This window comes from Pelophylax lessonae (assembly GCF_965119305.1).
Source record: "Pelophylax lessonae genome assembly, chromosome: 3".
NCBI classification, from domain to species: Eukaryota; Metazoa; Chordata; class Amphibia; order Anura; family Ranidae; genus Pelophylax; species Pelophylax lessonae.
In genome coordinates, this window is record NC_138770.1 from 116,267,978 (window position 1) to 116,288,811 (window position 20,834).

Consider the following 20,834-nt stretch of genomic DNA (forward strand, 5'->3'; position numbering starts at 1 on the left):
GGACAAAGTTTGCGATAAAAAGGGTCGGGATGTGGTGAGGCAGGGAGTTTTGCTCCAATTTGATGATCTTAAATCCCAGTTTAATTTTCCAAATTTCCATCTGCCTAACTATGTACAGTTTAGGCATGCGTTCTACACCCAATTCGGTACAGCCACACTGGTAGTTAAAGTGGTGGACTTAGAGGACTTGTTACGTAATGGCAACCTATCCAAGGAACTCTCTGTAATTTATAAACTACTCACTGACACTGGCAAGATCATGTTGTCCTGTAGAAACGCATGGTTGGTGGACTTCCCCCAAATGAATAGAGATGACTGGGATAACTTGTGGGGCGCTCCCTTTACCAGACTCTTCTCCTCTGTATGTTGGCCCTGTTCTACTCCACAAGCAGCTATTTTGGAATTGCGCAGCTATCTAACAATTTTGGTTCGATGTCACGCAATGTATTCAGGCAGTCACGACTATACATGATCAACCTTCCATTGCAATTTTCTTTTGGGGAGAGATTGAGGTGGCCCCCTTCTATCCCATGAGGTCACTGCAGCATCTCACAGACTGGAGAAAGAGCTACTCACCCATTTCTGATACTACTAGCAGGGACTGAGCCACTGAGAGCAGGACACAGAGAGTGTACCCAATACATACTTTACTTATTCTAAACCTAGACTACACCTATACCAACACTATACCGCAATATACCGAAACTTTACCACATTTGAACCACATCTACGTTGCACCTGTGCTGAGCCTGAGACTATGACATAGGTATACTGCATGCAGGTTAACTGGGACTGTCAATAAGTGCAGCAAAAGTCTCAAAGGGTCCAAACAATAGCTGCAAGAACATCCCAAAAAGACTGTCCTTTCTGTAAAAAATATTCTGCAAGCCCTCTTATTCCCCTGCCACCTTCACTATCATCCTCCTTTTCTTTTGAACAGTGTCAGTCTATGGCTAGAATCACTGCCAAAAATGTTTCCTGGCAGTATAGTTCCAGCACTCGGTAGATTAAACTTTACTACTGCTCACTGCTGCACTTGAGGTGCCCTAATACTAATTACCCTGATCTGGATTCCATACATCATCTTAAGCCTAGTCCTTACTGTTAATCACTTTATATGCTAAATTGTGTTATTACCATTTTTAATCCATGTAATGCTTCCCTAGTTACCAACTGTATTGGGTGACAATATATTAACTTTGCCTTTACTACCTGGCTTGGTGCGTGTTTTATTTGCTATAGCGCTACTATTGGGTACTAAGTATTACTTTAAATGATTTTGTGAAATATTTTATAATTGTACACTCAACCTGGTATGTTAGAAAGGCTCAGCTTTTTTGGAAAAGGTTGAGGCCAAAACAGAGTACCCATCCTAATCAGTGTCTCCTATGGGGATAGCGCTACACATTACATTGTACGGCTCATGCTTATTCCCATACTCTACAGTAATTTAGCAATAGAGCAGTTTTGACATATTCACATGTAATTTTTATGACTTTGTCCTGCACTGAGGCCACTGGATCTGCTCCTGTTACACAACCCTGCTCTGTATCAGGAGCCAATTAAGCCGCAGACAGACCTATTAATCATTTCCTCTTGTTTGTGCTTATTAAATTTAGGCAAAGCACCGTTTCCGCCTGAGATCTAGTAAGTCAGGGAAGAGAACATTTGTATTTTAGGTTATGCTTTTCATTCAGTAATTACCCCATACAACGTTGTCCTGTTTGTTCTGGGACTAGTGTTCTGTTCATAATAAACACTTCATTACAGACGGGGGAAATGGGGGAGTTGGTAGAATCTATTTCTTTAGCATCAACATACAATGCAATTGTTTGAGTCCTGAATCGGTGCAATAAGTACCTGTACTAATATGCTAGTGTCCGTACCCATCACACAGGCCCACACACACTAGGGCCAATGATTGTAACAACAAATATTGGGCTGTGGATGGAGAGCAGAACACCTATCCCTCACTCACAAATAGGAAGACGACAGTAGAATGTTGATCTGGGGGCATCCCATTCACTTTGGCCTATTTTCAGCTGCTACAGGTTTACATGCACTTCACCATTAGCTGCATGGAATTTCTTGGGACATAAGGGCACAGCGTTCTCAGGAAGTGCCTGAACAAGACCTTCATGGCAGGATCACAAGGTATTATATTTTTTAAAGCTGAAAATTACTGCAAAAAGACTTTTAAAATCACATTACCATGTTAAAGATTATATTTAGATGATTGTGTTTACATATGCTTTAACCAGTTCTGGACCGGAAGATTTGCCCCCTTAATGACCAGGCCATTTTTTACGATTCGGCACTGCGGTATTTTAACGGACAATTGCGCAGTCGTGTGACACTGTACCCAAATAAAATGGATGTCTTTTTTTTATACCACAAATAGAGCTTTCATTTGGTGGTATTTGATCCCCTGTGCGATTTTTATTTTTTGCGCTATAAACAAAAAAAGAGCGACAATTCTGAAAAAAAAAAAAAATATTTTTCACTTTCTGCTATACAACATTCCCAAAAATATTTTTTAAAAATCTAATTTTTTTCATCATTTTAGGCCAATTTGTATTCTGCTACATATTTTTGGTAAAAAAAAAATCCCAATAAGCATATTTTGATTGGTTTGCGCAAAAGTTATCACGTCTACGAACTAGGGGAAAGATTTAGGTCATTTTTATTTATTTTTTTATTTATTTATTTTACTAGTAATGGCATCGATCAGCGATTTTTAGCGGGACTGCAACATTGCGGCAAACAGATCTGACCCCGAACTGACATTTTTGATGGAGACCAGTCACCTAACTACAGTAATCAGTGCGTTTTAGTTTTTTTTATTTTGGATAGAGTGTAGAGGGATTAGAACATATGTCAGTTTTTTTTTTTCGGTCTGTGCCCCCCGTTAAGGATATTCCCCCTCTCTGTTAGTCCTTTTCATCTTTATCATTGAAAGTCAAAGTAAAAGAAAATCCCAAATTTTGGGTTGTCTCCTGAAAGGTAACAGACAGGAAATCTTCCAATGGAGTCTCCAAAGGGATTCCCTTAATTTGCAGGGATTTCCTCTCATTTGTTTTGGCTATGGGACAGGAAGTGCAGGGAAATCTCCACAATGGCGGAAACAATCTGACAAAGGTTATAACCCTCACTTCCTTTATCCAAAGAGAAAATTAAAAAGTTTTGCCTATAGTTCTACATTAAACCATTCACGCCAACTATACGCAAATATGCAGCTCCACTGGACTGGGCTTTTTTCCGTAGGGTTGCATATTTGCATATCTCCCTTTGTGCTGGAAGCGCATCACACAGAGACAGAGATCTCACTGAGAGCCCCAGGCCCCATTCTAACGATTGGGACCTGGAATGTCCGATTCCAGGTCACCTGATCACTGTGATAGCCTCTGATTGGCTATCAAACTGACCAGTTAGTGTGAAGCCTGCCCCCATGTTTTTTCTCTCTGTGAATGGACGAGAGAGATACACTATTATTCTCTGTTCTTGCAGAGAAAGGATATAAAAAAAAAAGTGTGTGTACAAAAAAATAAATAAAAAAATACCTAGATCAAGGTTTGATCTGGGTCAGTGCCAGGGTTAGTGTTTGGGTCAAGGTCAGGATTTTTTGGACAGGATTTTTTGGACAGGATTTTTTGGACAGGATTTTTTGGACAGGATTTTTTGGACAGGATTTTTTGGACAGGATTTTTATTTTTTTAATTAGTATCAGTGTCAGTAAGTTTTAGTGTCGGTGTGATTTAGGTAGGATTAAAAAATAGAAAAATGCTTACTATTGTTTCTGGGCTGTACTACAGGTACAAACAACAGCTAACATATGTGGTATCGCTGTGATCATCAGGAGCAGGAAAATTAATTTTGGGTTGTTCTTCGGTGGTAGGTTATAGTAGTAGGATTATACAGTTACATTAAAAAAGTTATTTTGAGCCAGTTTTCCTTTGATAATAAAAAAACCAAATGAAAGCCCAATTTATCCTGAAAAATGAAAAAAGGATGCACAAAGTAGTTGTGGTAGTATGTAAAGTTTTACTAACACATGTCAAAATTGCAAAATTGGGCTTAGGCATTAAGATTTGTTTTACCCTTAGAGGCGAAGGGGTTAAGTAATCTGTTTCTTGTAAATTCCTTTACATGCAGAAACTGCCGACCTGTACCGCAAAGTTGCCAGGTGCGTCTACCACATTAGGGTGCAGATCAACATTGCTAATTATCTGCCATGACAATGACTGGGCATGTTCATATTCATGAGGGCAATCACACACACAACCTTAGGCTAAGTTTAGATGTGTCTAAGCTGCTTTTCAGAGGTGCTTGATAGGAGGTGAGGAGGCGATGTGACCTGTTTTAACCCCATTTTTGCCAAACAAATGCGCCACAACTATGTGCATTGCACACGATTGTAGAGTGTTTGTGGCACTTCCCTATTTCCTTCAATTGGTTGCTTTCAGCAGGATCCAAATATGTTGGGATAGTTTTTGCTGCGGCTGCGACTCTGGCTTTTGAATACCCCCATTCACTGTCATTGCAGCTTAAGAGGGTTACTAAAAACCACGCTTTTAACGCCACCCCATCAGCACGTTTAAGTTTAGCCCCTTAAGCCAGACATAGACGGTTCAGCAGGAACCAGACGAGGTTTGATCCATGTATGGACAGGCTGAAAGCATTTAGGGTTGATCTATCAATCAACTTGGGTACAACCAGCCTGCCAGATTTTACATGTGTTTATTGCTAGAGGCCGTTATAGCCACTAGCAATAATCACTGTATTCTCCTGGTGAGTATGGCTTCCCCCTGCCCCCAACCTGGGAGAACACAATGGCTCTATGGGAGAGATTTTCCCATCAACATTAACTGTGTTGATGGGGGAATCAAGAGATTTTCTTTCCTGCAACCTGTATGTATTTTCCTGCAACTGTGTTAATGTGGGAACCAAGTTATTTTCTTTCCTGCAAAATCGCTCCACCTATGGTCAACCTTACAGAAACATACTGCTGTTAAGCAGACTCATATTTTAAATTTAGGACAGTCAATAAGCTCCTTTTTAATCACCCCTTTGTTATACAAATTTGTTTTCCTAAGGAGAAATCAGGAAAATAAGAAGAGCAAAACCAGCAATAAGGTGGATGGACACAATCACAAAAATGATGAACATGCTCTTGCGACGACTTAAAGACTCAAACAGAAGACAGACCGTTCTGGGGGAAAACTATCTATGGGGTCACCAGGAGTCAACATCCACTTCATTTTTAAAAACAGACTCTAAAGCCTCGTACACACGCATCGAAAATTGGCAGGGAATTTTCGTCCAACGTCCGATCTGCCGATTTTCGGCTTGTTAGTATGATGCTTCCGACAACCGACTCCGACTTTTCGGCCAAAAAAAATCTGGTGTGCAGACTATAAAAACACGGCCGATTTTCGTGCAGTCAGTACAGATTTAGACAGGGAAAAATCTTAAGAGCAAGTCTGGGCATGCTCAGATAAGAAAGAACACAAAGAAAGCGAACCAACACATGACATCACTTCTGAAGCAGATTTTTGTTGGGTGAGAAAATTTGTGTGCAGTCTAGGCACATTCCAACCAACAAAACACAACTCGGTCGGCCGATAATCGTTGCGTGTGTACGGGGCTTAACTCCCCCACTCTATCAAAAATGGAATAAAAATCTAGATTTGGTCTTTAGGAAAGAATCTATTAGATATCTGCTCAGATGTTCAACAACCAAGATGGTCAATGTGGTTGTGTAATAAGTGTATAGATACATTTATGTGGTCATTGTGGAACCACTACTGTCCTCCACTGTCCTGAACTTGGCTTGGCTGTCAACCACCTGGATTTCAGATTGACCATCCTGGTGCCTAGGTTTAACAATTGCAGACCAGCTGTACATAATGGGACAATTTGACCAACAGTGCATGTTTATTTTATTCTGCTGAACCCAAGTTTTAATGAAACAGGCTTTGAATATCCATTTGTTTTTCTTGTGGTATGTTGAACGGTGGTGTACCTGGCAGAACGTGTTCAGTTATGAAGGCAGGGTCTGGGAAGAAGGCCCCATCACCAATCACATTGCGATCGTAAAGTACAGGCCGCTCTGGGAAGCGAGTTTGCCGCACTCCGTGGTAATTTGTTGACTTTGGCTGAGTTTCATACAGCAGTTTCTTTGGGACTGAAAGGAAACAGAAGAAAAAAAATCATTAAAATCAGTTTAAGTATCTAGTCCATAAAGTTCTAATCTTACGGGCCATTAATCTAAAACTAAGTTTATTTTTGTTACAATAGATTAAATTCCATTTTGTGGGACACCAAGAGTGCAGCATCTGTCCAATCATCCACAACTCACATGTATATGGCATAGGAGCTACAAATAATACTGGTCACTTATGCTACATCCATTACTCAGTTATAATTTTTTATTACAATCCTTTGATTAAGTCTTGCTATATTGCCATATGCATGTCTTGACTTTTTAGTAATTAATTTGTTCTGATTGCCAAAACAAATCAAGTTGTACTTTGGATGACACAAGCTGAACTCCCCACAGCCAAATACACAGTTAAAATAAATATATAGAAGCTGTTTTACCTGCCAAAGAATTTGTATTTCTGTCCATGCAGTCCTGAGTCATGCACAGCCCATTCAGACAGCATAGCCAGGTTGGTGGCCTTACTTTTTAAAGCCAATGCAACTAGGCCACCACCAACCACTGTAGCCACATCAGATTGGTGAGCTCATCTTTTTGTTTTCTCCTCCTATCAGCAAATCTGCATGCAGCCCACTCTTTTTCCTAAGTACTTACCCTTCCTATTTCACTCTGACTTCTACTCTATAAGGCAGGGGTCTCCAACCTGCAGCCCGGCCGGGGCCAGATGTGGCCCTTTGCTTAATTTTATCTGGCCCTTGGGGCTCTATTCCTCCCACTGACAATGGGGGCATAATTCTTGCCACTCACACCAACAATGTGGCACTATTCCTCCCACTGATTCCACCGATAGGGCACTATTCCTCCCACTTACACCAATGAAGGGGCACTATACCTCCCATTTACACCAACAATGGGACACTATTCCTCCCACTCACACCAACAATAGGGCATTATTCCTCCCACTTACACCAATGATGGGGCACTATTCCTCCCACTTACACCAATGATGGGGCACTATACCTCCCACTTACACCAACAATGTGGCACTATTCCTCCCACTGATTCGACCGATAGGGCACTATTCCTCCCAATTACACCAATGAAGGGGCACTATACCTCCCACTTACACCAACAATAGGGCATTATTCCTCCCACTGACACAAATGATGGGGCACTATTCCTCCCACTTACACCAATGATGGGGCACTATACCTCCCACTTACACCAACGATGGGGCACTATACCTCCCACGGACGCCAATGATGGGGCACTATTCCTCCATCTTACACCAACAATGGGACACTATTCCTTCCACTGACGCTAATGATGGGGCACTTTTCCTCCTACTTACACCAACAATGGGACACTATTCCTCTCACTGACACCAACAATGGTTATCCATTCCCATTCCTGCTACGGACACCAATAATGAGGCTTTATTCCTTCCACTAAAGATGAGGCATTGTTTACTCACACTGACATCAGGACATTTTCTACTCCCACTGGCCATAGTCCTGCCCCCCTAAATTCTGAAGGACAGTAAACCGGCCCCACCCCATGTTTGGAAAGTTGGGAGACCCCTGGTATAGGGGATAACAGGAGGTTGTTGTGGGGGGGGGGGGGGATTAAGCAGTTAGCATGTTGCTTTGTCTTGCAGCGACAATGCACAGGTTCACTTTAAATTAAGAAATGCTAATGAACTATATATGATATGTAAATGTGAATATTTTTTTCTTTTAAAGTGTATGTCCACCCAAAGCTTTGTTTTGGCTAGTAGGGAAGAATAAGAACCCCTGTTTTTCTTGCTATCCAGGGTTCTGTTAGAGAGATTTACCCTGGCTTCCTATCCTGATGACAACAACAGAAATTGAGGGAAACTCCCCAACATTACTAAAGAAAATAATTTTTATGATTTTTTTCTTTATCTGTCCTTATTAGAGTACAGGAAGGCTAGAACCCCTTTGTTTTTAATTCTAACCATGTCCCTGTTAATGCAGACCTACTTGCTTTTTCTAGTTTACATAATATTGCTCCTTCCCCCCTCCTTTCACACAATTGAAACATTTTTTTTCTTTTAATAAAAGTAGTCGGCACCTTTCCCTTACTCACAGCCTTCCAAGGTACCCAAGTCATGCATCCCAGGAAGCTTCAGGGGAATTTAGAACAGATGCGCAAGCGCAGCGAGCATCATCAGGGGACTGGATGCAAGGGACAGCTGGCTCCCGATGATGTAGGAAGAGATGAGTGATTGAGAAACACGGCGGAATGGGTGCCCTCTGAAGATCATTCTGCATTCGGATCACTTTTTAGAGAGCATTAGACAGGTGGTGAGAAGTTATATTGCCTCCTCACCACCTGATTTAAGACCACACTATATTACCAAAAGTATTGGGACACCTGCCTTTACACGCACATGAACTCTAATGGCATCCCAGTCTTAGGCCATAGGGCTCAATATTGAGTTGGCCCACCCTTTGCAGCTTTAACAGCTTCAATTCTTCTGGGAAGGCTGTCCACAAGGTTTAGGAGTGTGTCTATGGGAATGTTTGACCATTCTTCCAGAAGCGCATTTCTGATGTTGGACGAAAAGGCCTGGCTCGAAGTCTCTGCTCTAATTCATTCACATTGTAAAGCGCTGCGCAAACTGTTGGTGCTATATAAATCCTGTATAGTAATCCCAAAGGTGTTCTATCGGGCTGAGGTCAGGACCAGGCCAGTCAAGTTCCTCCACCCCAAACTTGCTGGAGGGGGAGATTATGGTATGGGTTGTTTTTCAGGGGTTGGGTTTGGCCCCTTAGTTCCAGTGAAGGTAACCCCTAAGGTGTCAGCATACCAAGACATTTTGGGCAATTTCATGCTCCCAACTTTGTGGGAACAGTTTGGGGATGACCCCTTCCTGTTCCAACATGACTGCGCACCAGTGCATAAAGCAAGGTCCATAAAGGCATGGTTGAGCGAGTATGGGGTGAAGGAACTTGTCTGGCCTTCACAGAGTACTGACCTAAACCCAATAGAACACCTTTGATCTGAATTAGAGAAGAGACTGCGAGCCAGGCCTTTTCGTCCAAAATCAGTGCTTGACCTCACAAATGAGCTTCTGGAGGAATGGTCAAATATTCCCATAGACACACTCCTAAACCTTGTGGACAGCCTTCCCAAAAGCGTTGAAGCTGTTATAGCTGCAATGGGTGGGCCAACTCAGTATTGAACCCTACAGACTAAGACTAGGATGCCATTAAAGTTTATGTGTGTGTAAAGACTGGTGTCCCAATACTTATGGTAATATAGTGTATAATGCTGCACTACAGCTTCACAATTGCATGCATCGCAGCTGTGGTACCACCCAGTTGAACTCAATGAACAAGTTTGTGAGTTAAAAATGCCGCTACTGTAAAGCACAGCAACCCTGTATAAACAGCCCTGGCCGGCTGTCAGTTTACAGTTCGGATGGGCAGTAAAACCGCAACTTAATCACCTGTTTTTACCTACCCTGCAGCGGCTCATCTGAAAGACTGAAGAGGAGGACGGAAGAGACAGTTGTCCCCCTTAATGATGGACAAAATGAAAATAGCAGGGCAGGACAGGACAGGACCCGTAGGAGGAAAGTGGTACAGGAGAAGAGGACAACGCTGGATCAGCTGGGGTTGTAAGTATGTTTAGTCAGCATTGCAAGACGACAAAGGTAAGTGGCGCATTACCAGGATTTTGTGGGTGAGGGTAAAGTTCCTCTTTAACCACTTAAAGACCAGCCGCAGCAGATAAACTATGGCAGGCTGCCTCTCCTGCACAAACCGCCATACATATATGGCGGCTCGTGGAAGCAGGTCGCCGGCAGCGCGATCGCGCACCCGCTCTCTAGCCCTGCAGCCAAGCAATGGGTCCGGCGGCTGCGTTGTCTGCTGGGAACCCGGCGATTGCTGCAGGGACTGACAGAAGGTGGTGTGCCGTTGTAAATACAGCACGCCGCTCATCTGTCACTGACTGAAACAGGGCTCCTGTGTTCCTGTTATCTCAGAACACAGGAGCCCTGTTTCCATCCACCAAGTCTGGCCCCCACACAGTTAGAATCACCCCCTAGGTACACATTTAACCCTTTGATCGCCCCTGGTGTTAACCCCTTCCCTGCCAGTGTCATTAATACAGTAACCATGCATATTGTTAGCACTGATTACAGTAGTAATGTCACTGGTCCCCCCAAAAGTGTCAAAAATATCAGTCGGGTCCGATCTGTCTGCCGCAATGTTGCAGTCCCGCTAAAAATCGCAGATCGCCGCCATTACTAGTAAAAAATATAAATAAATAAATAAAAATGACGTAAATCTTTCCCCTAGTTCGTGGACACGATAACTTTTGCGCAAACCAATCAAAATACACTTATTGGAATTTTTTTTACCAAAAATATGTGGCAAAATACAAAGGGGCCAAGAATGATGAAAAAATGTGATTTTAAATTTTTTTTTATTGGTAATGTTATAGTGTATAACAGAAAGTGAAAAATACTGCTTTTTGTTCAAAATTGTTGCTCTTTTTTTGTTTATAGCACATAATCAAAAAAAACACACAGGTGATCAAATACCACCAAAAGAAAGCCCTGTTTGTGGGGAAACAAAAGACGTCAATTTTATTTGGGTACAGCATCGCATGACCACACAGTTGTCAGTTAAAGCAACGCAGTGCCGAATTGCAAAAAATGGCCTGGTCATTAAGGGGGCAAATCCTTCCGTTCCATAAGTGGTTAAAAAAAAAGTCCTCCATTCCCTGTCTGCTACCACCATTGTCAGCAGGACAGAAAGTGCAGGTAAATCTTTCCAATGGAGCCATGAACAGCAGGGAAACCTCAACAAGAGCTCTAACCCTTTACTACTCTATCCAAAGCAAGAAACAACATTTTTGGCATGACATACATTTTAAATATGCCAAAATGTTAAACTTAGTATTTTCTTTGCAGGCTCTTAACATCTAAATTTTTTTTTTTTTTGGAAATCAGATTTCCTTCCACAGTCTGTGTGGTTCTTGACCCCTTTTCCTTGGAAACGTCTGCCGCACCAGTTTATGGGGATGCCAGACAATGCTCCTTTTGTGTTCAGACTAAATAAACTCTCCTTTTGGTGATTACACAACTGCTTCCAAAATGCAATTTGCTTTGACTCACATTGTGGTATTTGGAGAGGGCACAATCCACAATGACGCTTTATAGAAACAATCACAATGGTACAATTACTTCAATTGCCTGAACACAGTAAAAGAAAGGTAATTTAATTTTAAGAAAATTTGAGAATGCAGATTAATTTCTTTTTATCCTCATTTTCTTTTATTTCACGGTGGGTGAGCCACCTAACTACAACAACCAAAGTTCAGCCATTTCGTACTGAATATCTACACAACCGATTGTATGAGTTTATGTAGCAGGTTATCCTTCAGGGATAATGTCACAGTCTAGGCCTCGTTTGTCTGAGTACCTGAAATAGGATCTACAGTATACCAACTGTCTGTATCACACCACTTGAGCAAATTTAATTCAGTCTTTCATTTTCCACCTCTCTTTTTCCAGTGCAGGTCTGTATGTGATTCGTTTTTAGAAGAGATCCTTTTCTATTACAATTTTAGACTCTTCGTGGCTGCATTCAGGGCCGGCTCTATCATGGGTCCCGCCGGGTCCATTGGACCCAGGCAGAACTTTGAGAGGGGCAGCAAAACTGAATCGCAAAATTTTGCGGCTCGTTACGGGCGGCATTTCCCCATCTCATACTGCCGCCTGTAGTGCAAACTGATGAGTATGAGGAGGTAGAGTGTCTCCTCCTGGGGAACGTCCCTTGCGTAATGGTGGTGTGCGCAATGACGTCAGACATCAGCGCACTTCATCTCAGGCAGGGCAGGCTGGATCTTCTAGGGCTATGGGTGCGGCAGACACAGGAGTCACAGGGGTGACAGGAGGACAGACAGTGGGGGTGTTTGGTAGACAGGTCCAGTGTATATAATATTTTCAAAATGTTATATACAAGGCATGTGTGGCCCTTTTGTTGGGCCTGATTTTGTTTTTTTTTTGGGGGGGGGGGGCAGCATTTCATTCTTGGACCCAGGCAGCACAATGTCTTGGTCCAGAAAAAGATTAGTGCTGCTCAGCACCCTACTCCTGCGCTCAGAACCTGGTCCTCAGGCTGCCTCAATCTTGGAACTTGTACTCATACTTGGCATCCACTATGGCTAGGCTTTGCTGCCCTCTACGACCGAGGCGGTCGACCAAACACTGTAAATACAAAACAAAGAAAGGGCGCACCAGCCTAGCGCATTATCCTCAGCAAGTTTATTGATAATGTATGAGATATTGGACTCCTGTAAATATGCTGCTTTATGGAATTGAAATGCTTGACTTTCACGCATGTTTGCGAGTAGCGGATAATGCGCTAGGCTGGTGCGCCCTTTCTTTGTTTTGTATTTACAGCACAATGTCTTGGGCCAGCCCTGGCTGCATTCACACCTGGACACTTTGAATCGCGGGCATATTTCAGATGACATTAATTTTCAAACAATGAGATGTCACCAGCATTTCCATTGCAAACCTATGCACTCTTATTAGTCTAATATCAAATCAATCAGGTAAGCCAACATTTCGGGGCCATGCAGAGTCCCTTCCTCAAGGTTACATAGGGTAACTGTCCCCTGAAGAAAGGGACCCTGCATGGCCTTGAAACGTGATGTCTCATTTTCCTGTGGTTGACGCAGTGCCATCTGGTACAGTCACTACGACCATCCATCTGTTACCAGGGTCAAACAGGAAGGAGTGTAGCCCTCATCTTCTAATTAAAGGTTATCAGATCATAGTTTGATGAACAGGCTTGATTTTTATGGCGTCTCAAGGAAAAACTGTTATTCTTGCTGAATAAAGCCGTCCATGGATGGATCAAAATTCTGCCTGTTCAGCAGAGACTGGCCAATTTCGATTAGTCTATGGCATTCCCACTCGAAAGAAGTCTAACAATGTTGGAAAATTTGATCAGCAGCTGCAGCACCGACCAGTATATTCAGACAGTGGGGGAGTTTACAATGTCAGCAACTCAGCATACAAAAACACAGTGCGAAGGATCCATCCTTGCTTGTGTAGATGGGGGAATCCATTTTTTTTTTTTTTTTTTCAGTCAGCCCACTGGCGACCTATCTAGTCTATTACTATTTTAGCTATAGCCCTTCAAACTTTGCTCAAATTCAAACATCCTCAAAACATTCACTAACTTGATGAATATTGTTCAAAACTACCTCAAAATTACATTTTGCTTTTTTAAATTCGATTTTGCAGTGAATAAACTTTCTCAAATGAAAACCACATTTTTGTTTGTTTATTCATGAAAAAAATGTCATCCTTCTCCTTCAGTTTTTTTTTTTTAACTCTACAATTGAAAACTAACATTGGCTTTACCCCGCTAGCGATTAGAAAATCAAAACAAACTTTCTTACAAAGAAAATGTTTTAATGAAATTCTACTAGTGTATGGCCATCTTTAATGTAGACCTTGCATGAAAATGCAAAATGTGCTAATTTCTTAGCCCCCACCTCAGAATAAAAAATGGCAATTAAAAGCAAAAATTAAAATGTGCAGCGAAGGAGCACCTTCTTGCAGGATTTCTGGTACTGCGCTTTCCAGGAGCTAGCGGTGAGGCCCAGTGATGCCTACAGGAAGTGGCTGGAAGTCGGGGTCCAAGGTTTGCATTTTTTTTTGGAGGGGGAGGTTGCTAAGAAGCAGGCCTTGCATTTTTAATCAGGGTCTTTTTTAAAAAGTGATTAGTGCTGCATTAGGGTAGCCAGAAGGATGAGGGAGAGGAAGAATCACTATTGGTGGGATGTGCAAGCAATAAATGTGTATGTAGTTGCATTTGTGTGCAAATACACCAAAACTCCATAGTCATATAGTGGGCATTATGCAATGGACTCAACATCTTTAGTGCACAAATGTATTATATGACCTATGTCTTCAATACAGGAAGTGAAGGGAAATTACCCCAATGGGACACAGAGCAGAAAAAAAAACGCACACATGACAGGGGTTTTAAAAAATGTGTATATTAAAGAACAACTCTGAGCTGCTGTTAAATTTACCTTTGCGGTAGCATCCCCGACTCACACCGCATGGGTTAAATGCATTTGCATAGGGGGAAAGCAATAGGTCAAAACACCTACATTATTCCTCACTCTATCAGCAGCCAGAGCTCTCCTTGGCTCTGTGATGCTCCCTGGATGTGGGCATTCCCCTGCCTTCCCCCCTGTAGAATGCAAGAGTGCTGGTCCCGCTTTGCTTGTGATGACATCAGAGAGTTGTGACCTCCTGGGCAACAAAATGAGGTAGATTTTGGGGACCAGTCCCATAGAGAGGAGGAGGCTGCAGGAGTGAGGAATGAAGTACTGGTACCAATTCCTTTCCCTTCTAGCAAAATCGTGGATTTAACCCATGTGGACTCCATTGCATTGATAACTTTAACAGCAGGCTTTAAGACTCTATTCACATTATGCACTGTATTATTAAATGAATAGATGCATAATAAGCACAAAATAATTAGGTATACCCACAAGTGCTTTTTCTCAGTACCAATCCTTCATAAAAGCTTTCCAGGTATCTTTTTGCATAGTTATATTGATCCAGCTTTGACGAATGTAAGTATGCATATTCTATACCTGGCCAATCCCTGTGGTAGTTGAGAATCACAGTAGTAGCTTATGCCTGTCTTTCAGGTCCCGTGCCAGTCAGCTGCCTTGCTGCATAGTAACTACACAGAGGCGTAACTAGAACCTTCAGGGCCCTGGTGCAAGAAACCATGAAGGGCCCCCCTGGACCCCTGGCTGGGGCCCTTCTCTTCAAGCCTGGGGGTCTTCCCACTGATCCTGGGGCCCTTTACTCTCATTGCGGGGGCCCTTTATTACTGTCCTGCAGCGGGACCCTTTCACAAGTTCTGCAGTGGGCTCCCTTCCTGCCGTCTTGGGGCCTCCCCCTGGTGATGGAATGCAAGGGCCCGGTCGACCTTTGCAATCCTGGAAGTTCACCCACTGGTGTCAGTAGTTTTTATTTTTTTAATTGTATTATTTTTTATCATTGTATTTTATTTTTTCCCAATGTCACTGTGACAATGACTCTGTCCATTCAGAAAAGGAAATAAATGGTAAATTACATATTTACCGACCTCTTCCTAGTTCTCTATTGTGGCACATCCCCTGCAGCAGCCGGCGGGAAAGGAGCACAGTTGGGGGGGGGGGGGCACCAGGGGAGCACACAGGGGCCTAGAGACAGCAGAACACAAGTGAACTGGATTGGAGGAGTGGCGGGGGCAGCATACAGATGAACCGGTCTCCTCCATTTTCCTCCTGCAGCTACAAGAGGAAAAAGGAGGACAGTGATTTCACTACATGCAGCCCCCGCCTCCCCTCCTATCCAGGTGTACAGGGGAGCCGCACAGGCCCCCGGGAGCATGGGGCCCGGTTGCAATTGCAACCCCTGCAGTTGCGCCCCTGTAACTACAGGAGATTGCTCGCTGAGCACAGGCACCATTCAGAGAAATTTTGCATTTTTCTCAGTGCAAGGCATTCTCCTGGCACGAGTTGGAAAGGCAAGTGGTGACATCACTATCTCCACCTTGTCCAATCAAAGAATGCCTTGTATTCATTAATAAAAATACAAGGTGCTCTCTGAATGGCACCCATACCAAGCAGGTGACTCTCTGTGCTTTCTATGCTGCAGAGCAGGCACTTTCCCCAGAGCCCGGAAGACAGTGAGGATAACTGTAGTAGTGGCAACAACTATAGTAAATCCCTGCTTCCACAGCAGAGATGTATAGTAACTAAGTAGAACTACTTCACTACTGTACTTAAGTACCGAAAGTCGGTATCTGTACTTTCCTAGAGTAGAATTTTTTTCTCCTACTTCCACTTTTACTTCACTACATTTTTTCCATGATTTCAATACTTCTACTCTGATTTTTTTTTTTTTTTTTTGTGCTGCATAGTTACTCGTTACTATTATAAAAATAACCATTGCTAGAACAGTAGATGGCAGGTTTCATGAAGCTCAAAACATGTGTATTATCAGCGCATACGAAAATAAATGCTACTGTATGTATAAATAAAAGCTGCATTTGAAATAATAAAAAACAATATGATGTTCAAACTTTTAACTTCTTTCTTTAATAACTACATAACACAGTACTAGTACTTTTACTTTCAGTACTTGAGTAGCAATTTTTTTTCAAAACTACTGGTACTTTTACTTTCAGTACTTGAGTAGCAAAATGTAAAAAAAAAAAAACTACTTGCAATACTCAAGTACAAAACATGTTGAATACTTTAGTACTTCTACTCAAGTCACTTTTTGATCGAGCACTTGTACTTTTACTCAAGTATGGGTTTCGAGTACTTTATACAACTCTGTTCCACAGGGATCAGCCAGGAATAGAATATGAATACCTAGTTGGTTCAAGCTAGACCAATGTAACTATGCAAAAATAAACAAACATAGACCAATGTAACTATGCAAAAATAAACAAACATAGACCAATGTAACTATGCAAAAATAAACAAACATAGACCAATGTAACTATGCAAAAATAAACAAACATAGACCAATGTAACTATGCAAAAATAAACAAACATACTTGGAATTCATCTTAACAATAATGACTGCAATATAATAAAGGTTGGATAAAAGGCTTTGTGCAGTATAACACTCTTGATAGTTAAATAAAACATGTTAATAATACATCAGGCTGAAAACAGGGAGAAGTGAGGTGGAAATATGAGGGTATTCGGGTCCATAAGAGGGACTATCCCTCCAAATGAAGGACACTTTGGAGCTATGGGCGGAACAGCATTTCTACATCTGATGTCCCATATGTGGCTCCATTGTAGAATCATGAGCAACTTGTGTGGTCTTTGCATCTCTTTTCCCACCATAGAAAACAACAATGTGCACCCCTGTTTCTTCCTTTCATATGTGATAAACTTCTTATGATGGCATGATTATCCCGGCACCATACCGCAGACCACCTACAGAGCTGCTCGTTAGATATGGTATAAAACCACCCAAATGTCTCACCAAGGCCCTGCGAGCTAGAGTCTCATTAAGCTGTGGTAGCAGAAACAAGGCGCTGACAAACAGCTCCACCGCGTGCAACATACACAAATGTCTGGGAAAAGGTCCATGCTACAGTATATAAAAATAGTATATTCCTGCTTATAAACACTTCTTGCTCTCCAGATTTTAAGAAACGAACCACCAATGTCACATATGTTGAACATTACAAAGGCGGAGAGGAAGCCAGCTTCTGCTTACCATAATTGAAGCGTGTAGAATGCATTTTCAGGAAAGCCATCTTTTCATCAGAATAATAATGAGTAACCCCTAACTTGCTTTGTAATGTATTTCGAAGGCCCCCAGTACAGTTTGGAGAACTAAAGGTGCCCCAGTGTTGGTTCTTTCATTGGTTTTGAGGTAGTTACCACTTTCTGCTTTAAAAGGGACCCTGAAATGTAACATGTTACTAATTGATCATTGTGGAGACCGAGAGCCAGTAAGGTCACTAGGAATAAAATATAACTTGTTAGAACCTAACAAGGGCAGTTGTTTTATCAGGAGCTGTGCCTCAAGATTCCCCTCAATCCTCTCAGTTCCCCATAAAGTAATACATCACTGTCAGTGATAGGGAACCATTAGTATGTTTTAGAAATCCTCAGATCACATTTCTGCTCATTTTTCATGGACAGCAGTTGATAATCAGGACGCCTGTCATTGCTTTGTCTGGCTATCATGTTAGACTAATAATCAATGGAAACACTGAGTGACTGGCTTTGTAGTTGGAGAATAAGGTCTTCTAATATGCAACCCTTGCCCCTGGATACTACTTAATCTCTTTGACATGTTCATGAAATAGAACTTTGCCATTTTGACACATTTGATTTTGCATGACATGGACTTGTATATTGTGTATGTACACAGACAGCCCAATTTATAACTTGGCTTAAAGTGAGCCTTCACTCACTTTGACTTCTTTATTACATTGTGGTTTTCATTTCAACAGTATAACTGTATCATTCTGAATATGCATATTTGTGTGCAACATAGGCCTGCGTGCAGGCTGTGCCTGGTGTGCCTGGGCACAGAGCTTCTTTGTGGCACAACAGATAAGGCTGCAAGCTACGAAACAGGGAACCTCCCGGTTCCAGGACACCCAGGTACAGGGCTGCCATCAGGGAGGGACAGCCCATACACATGTAGGGGGCCCAGAGATTCAGAGGGGCACAGCGACCCAGGCCCCAACCAAGGAGATTGAGTTGTTGTTGTTGTAGTAACTAGCAGTTGCTAAAGCAGAGCAGCTGCAGAGTAAGCCGATGTAGCAGAAAGGATGTTTCTTTGCTGGATTGGGCTTTCTCTTTGCTGAATATATGAGGCAATCTCTTTGCTGGATTGGGATGTCTCTTTGCTAAATATTTGGGGCTGTATCTTTGCTGGATTGGACTCATTTTCATAAATGAGGTTGTAAGTGTTAAAATAAAATTGAGTGCACTAAAGGACTCATGGGATGTCCAGTGGGCAGATTCGGCAGGACGGCCAGAGGGCGGGCCCTAGGGAATATTGGTTGTCAGGCTGGAGGGGCCCAGGCCTAAAGCTGTGTGAGGGGCCCAAAAGTTTCTGATGGCTGCCCTGCCCAGGTACATGACAACACCCTCATTACCCCGTGCATTGCCGATTTGCCCCGTTTTCCGTCTACCCCCTGCAGTGTTGCTTGCTTCCCTTCTCTCCTCTCAGGAGCAGGTAAGGGGCTGGTGAATATTTCATTAACCGGTCTTCCTTTTCTCAATGATCACAGTGAGTGATCTGTACCAATCGCTCCTGTCTTCATTCCTAACTGAAGCATAGTAAACTAAATATGGGACTAGGGAATCTCTGTCCTTAGTTTCTTTCCCTGTCTCAAAAATGAGACATCAGGGGTTTGTTTAGACTCTTGATATTTCACTAAAGCCCAATAACGGGGTCCCTAAAAAAATGATAAAAAATATTGTAAAAATAAAGAAATAATACAAATAAAAAAACACTTACACTGTCCACTGCCCTGACACCAATCTTTGCTCTTCTAACACCATCCACTGCTCTGCTAATATACACACATGAGTTTGTGCTTTGGGATGCACAGCCTTATGCAATAGGCTGCGCACACCAATGGTGTGCAATTTCAACAGTCAGCTGAAGTCTATAGCCCCTTTCAAGATAAAATTCAAAAGAACAAGGATACAGATCCAATTTACATGCAGCTATTCTCCCTAAATTATATACATACAGTATGTTAACAATTGTCTAAAATTATCATATATTCTTTTAGTCTACAGGTTCCTTTTAAAATCCAGGTGCAGTTTCAGTACTTTACTCTTGTTTTCAAAAAACTTTTTTCTGGTTGCTATAACCTCTTGGCCAATTTATTAATATATTGTTAAATAAAAGGCAGCAACACCCCAGGAAAAATGTAAAAAAATGTTACATAATTGTTCAATTTACCAGCTCATTGCTGTGTCATCATTAAGTTCTTTGCTAAGTGTTCCCTGTTTACAATGACACAATTGTTTGAAGCCCCCGGCAACTGAACCATCCTTAAGACCGACTTATGAATTCCAAGAGTTTCCCCAGAGCTTTGTCCTTCACAATGACCTTATGCACCCTGAATGACACCATGACAGATGGATCTTTATGGATATCCTCAGTCACACTGTTCCTTCCCATTATACGTCCTGACTGTGACAAAATCTTACTTGCCTAGTAATGTCCTCAATGACCCAAGGAGCAGGAAATAGTCTGACCTCCAAGAAAAAAATAGGCTCCAAAGATAAAGAAACAGAGAGATGATACAGCTTTAATGTAGCAAATACTTTCCTGAGAACTACAAACCTCCCGACGAGTCAATGAAAACTTATATACAAGAAAAAAAAATTGGTCTGCCCCATCTTTTTAATAGTTTCTTGTTGCAGCTATCAAGATCTTCTTGTGAAATAGCAATGGCCAAAGGTGCTTGTTGCCCCTAGGCCCCAGGTCAGAAACTGGTCAATCAATGCAAGATATAGTCAACTTGGAAGCATAAAGCCTCGTACACATGATGAGAATATCGGACGAATAATTGTTTGGGTTTTTTTTGCATGCTATTCTCATATCAAAAAACAAATTGGTTACTAGAGTTAAGAAAATTCTTCTAGGACAAAATACAACTTCCCAAAATGATATAATGTATTGTAATGTATTCTTTCATTTCCAGGCATTCGCGGTCTTGGTCACTCTTTTTTTTTACAAATAAATAAAGTGCTGATTAAATGCCAATCGTTTGTTCCGTTATCGTTCGAGAAAAATTTTTGGACTTGTCCCTTTGGATAATTTCACATGAACTGTCGTGATTGGCTCCTGAAAGCGGTGTACTAACGATCAGATTATCGGAAGATTGCTCCGAAAGTGGTATTTTTCATCCGGTTTTCTCATCATGTGTACTAGGCTTTATTTGTGATATTTGGGACCAGAAAACCACTATGCAGCACTAGTAACACACACACACACACACCGGTTTTATAGATATCATGGCCAAAAATATTGACACCCCTGCATTTCTATCAGATAATGCACCACACTAAAAAAAATGGAGAAAAAAAAGCCAAATCTGACACA

At 42.0% G+C, this 20,834-nt stretch overlaps 1 protein-coding gene across 2 annotated transcripts in view; it reads right to left on the reverse strand.

Moving 5' to 3' along the window:
- EVA1A (eva-1 homolog A, regulator of programmed cell death) overlaps positions 1 to 20,834 on the reverse strand; it is a 601,323-nt gene that overhangs the window by 22,895 nt on the left and 557,594 nt on the right. For both annotated transcript variants that reach the window (XM_082249889.1, XM_082249890.1), the window contains one exon: positions 6,023 to 6,184. In XM_082249889.1, the coding sequence (XP_082106015.1) occupies positions 6,023 to 6,184 (162 nt within the window). The remainder of the gene's footprint in view (positions 1 to 6,022; positions 6,185 to 20,834) is intronic.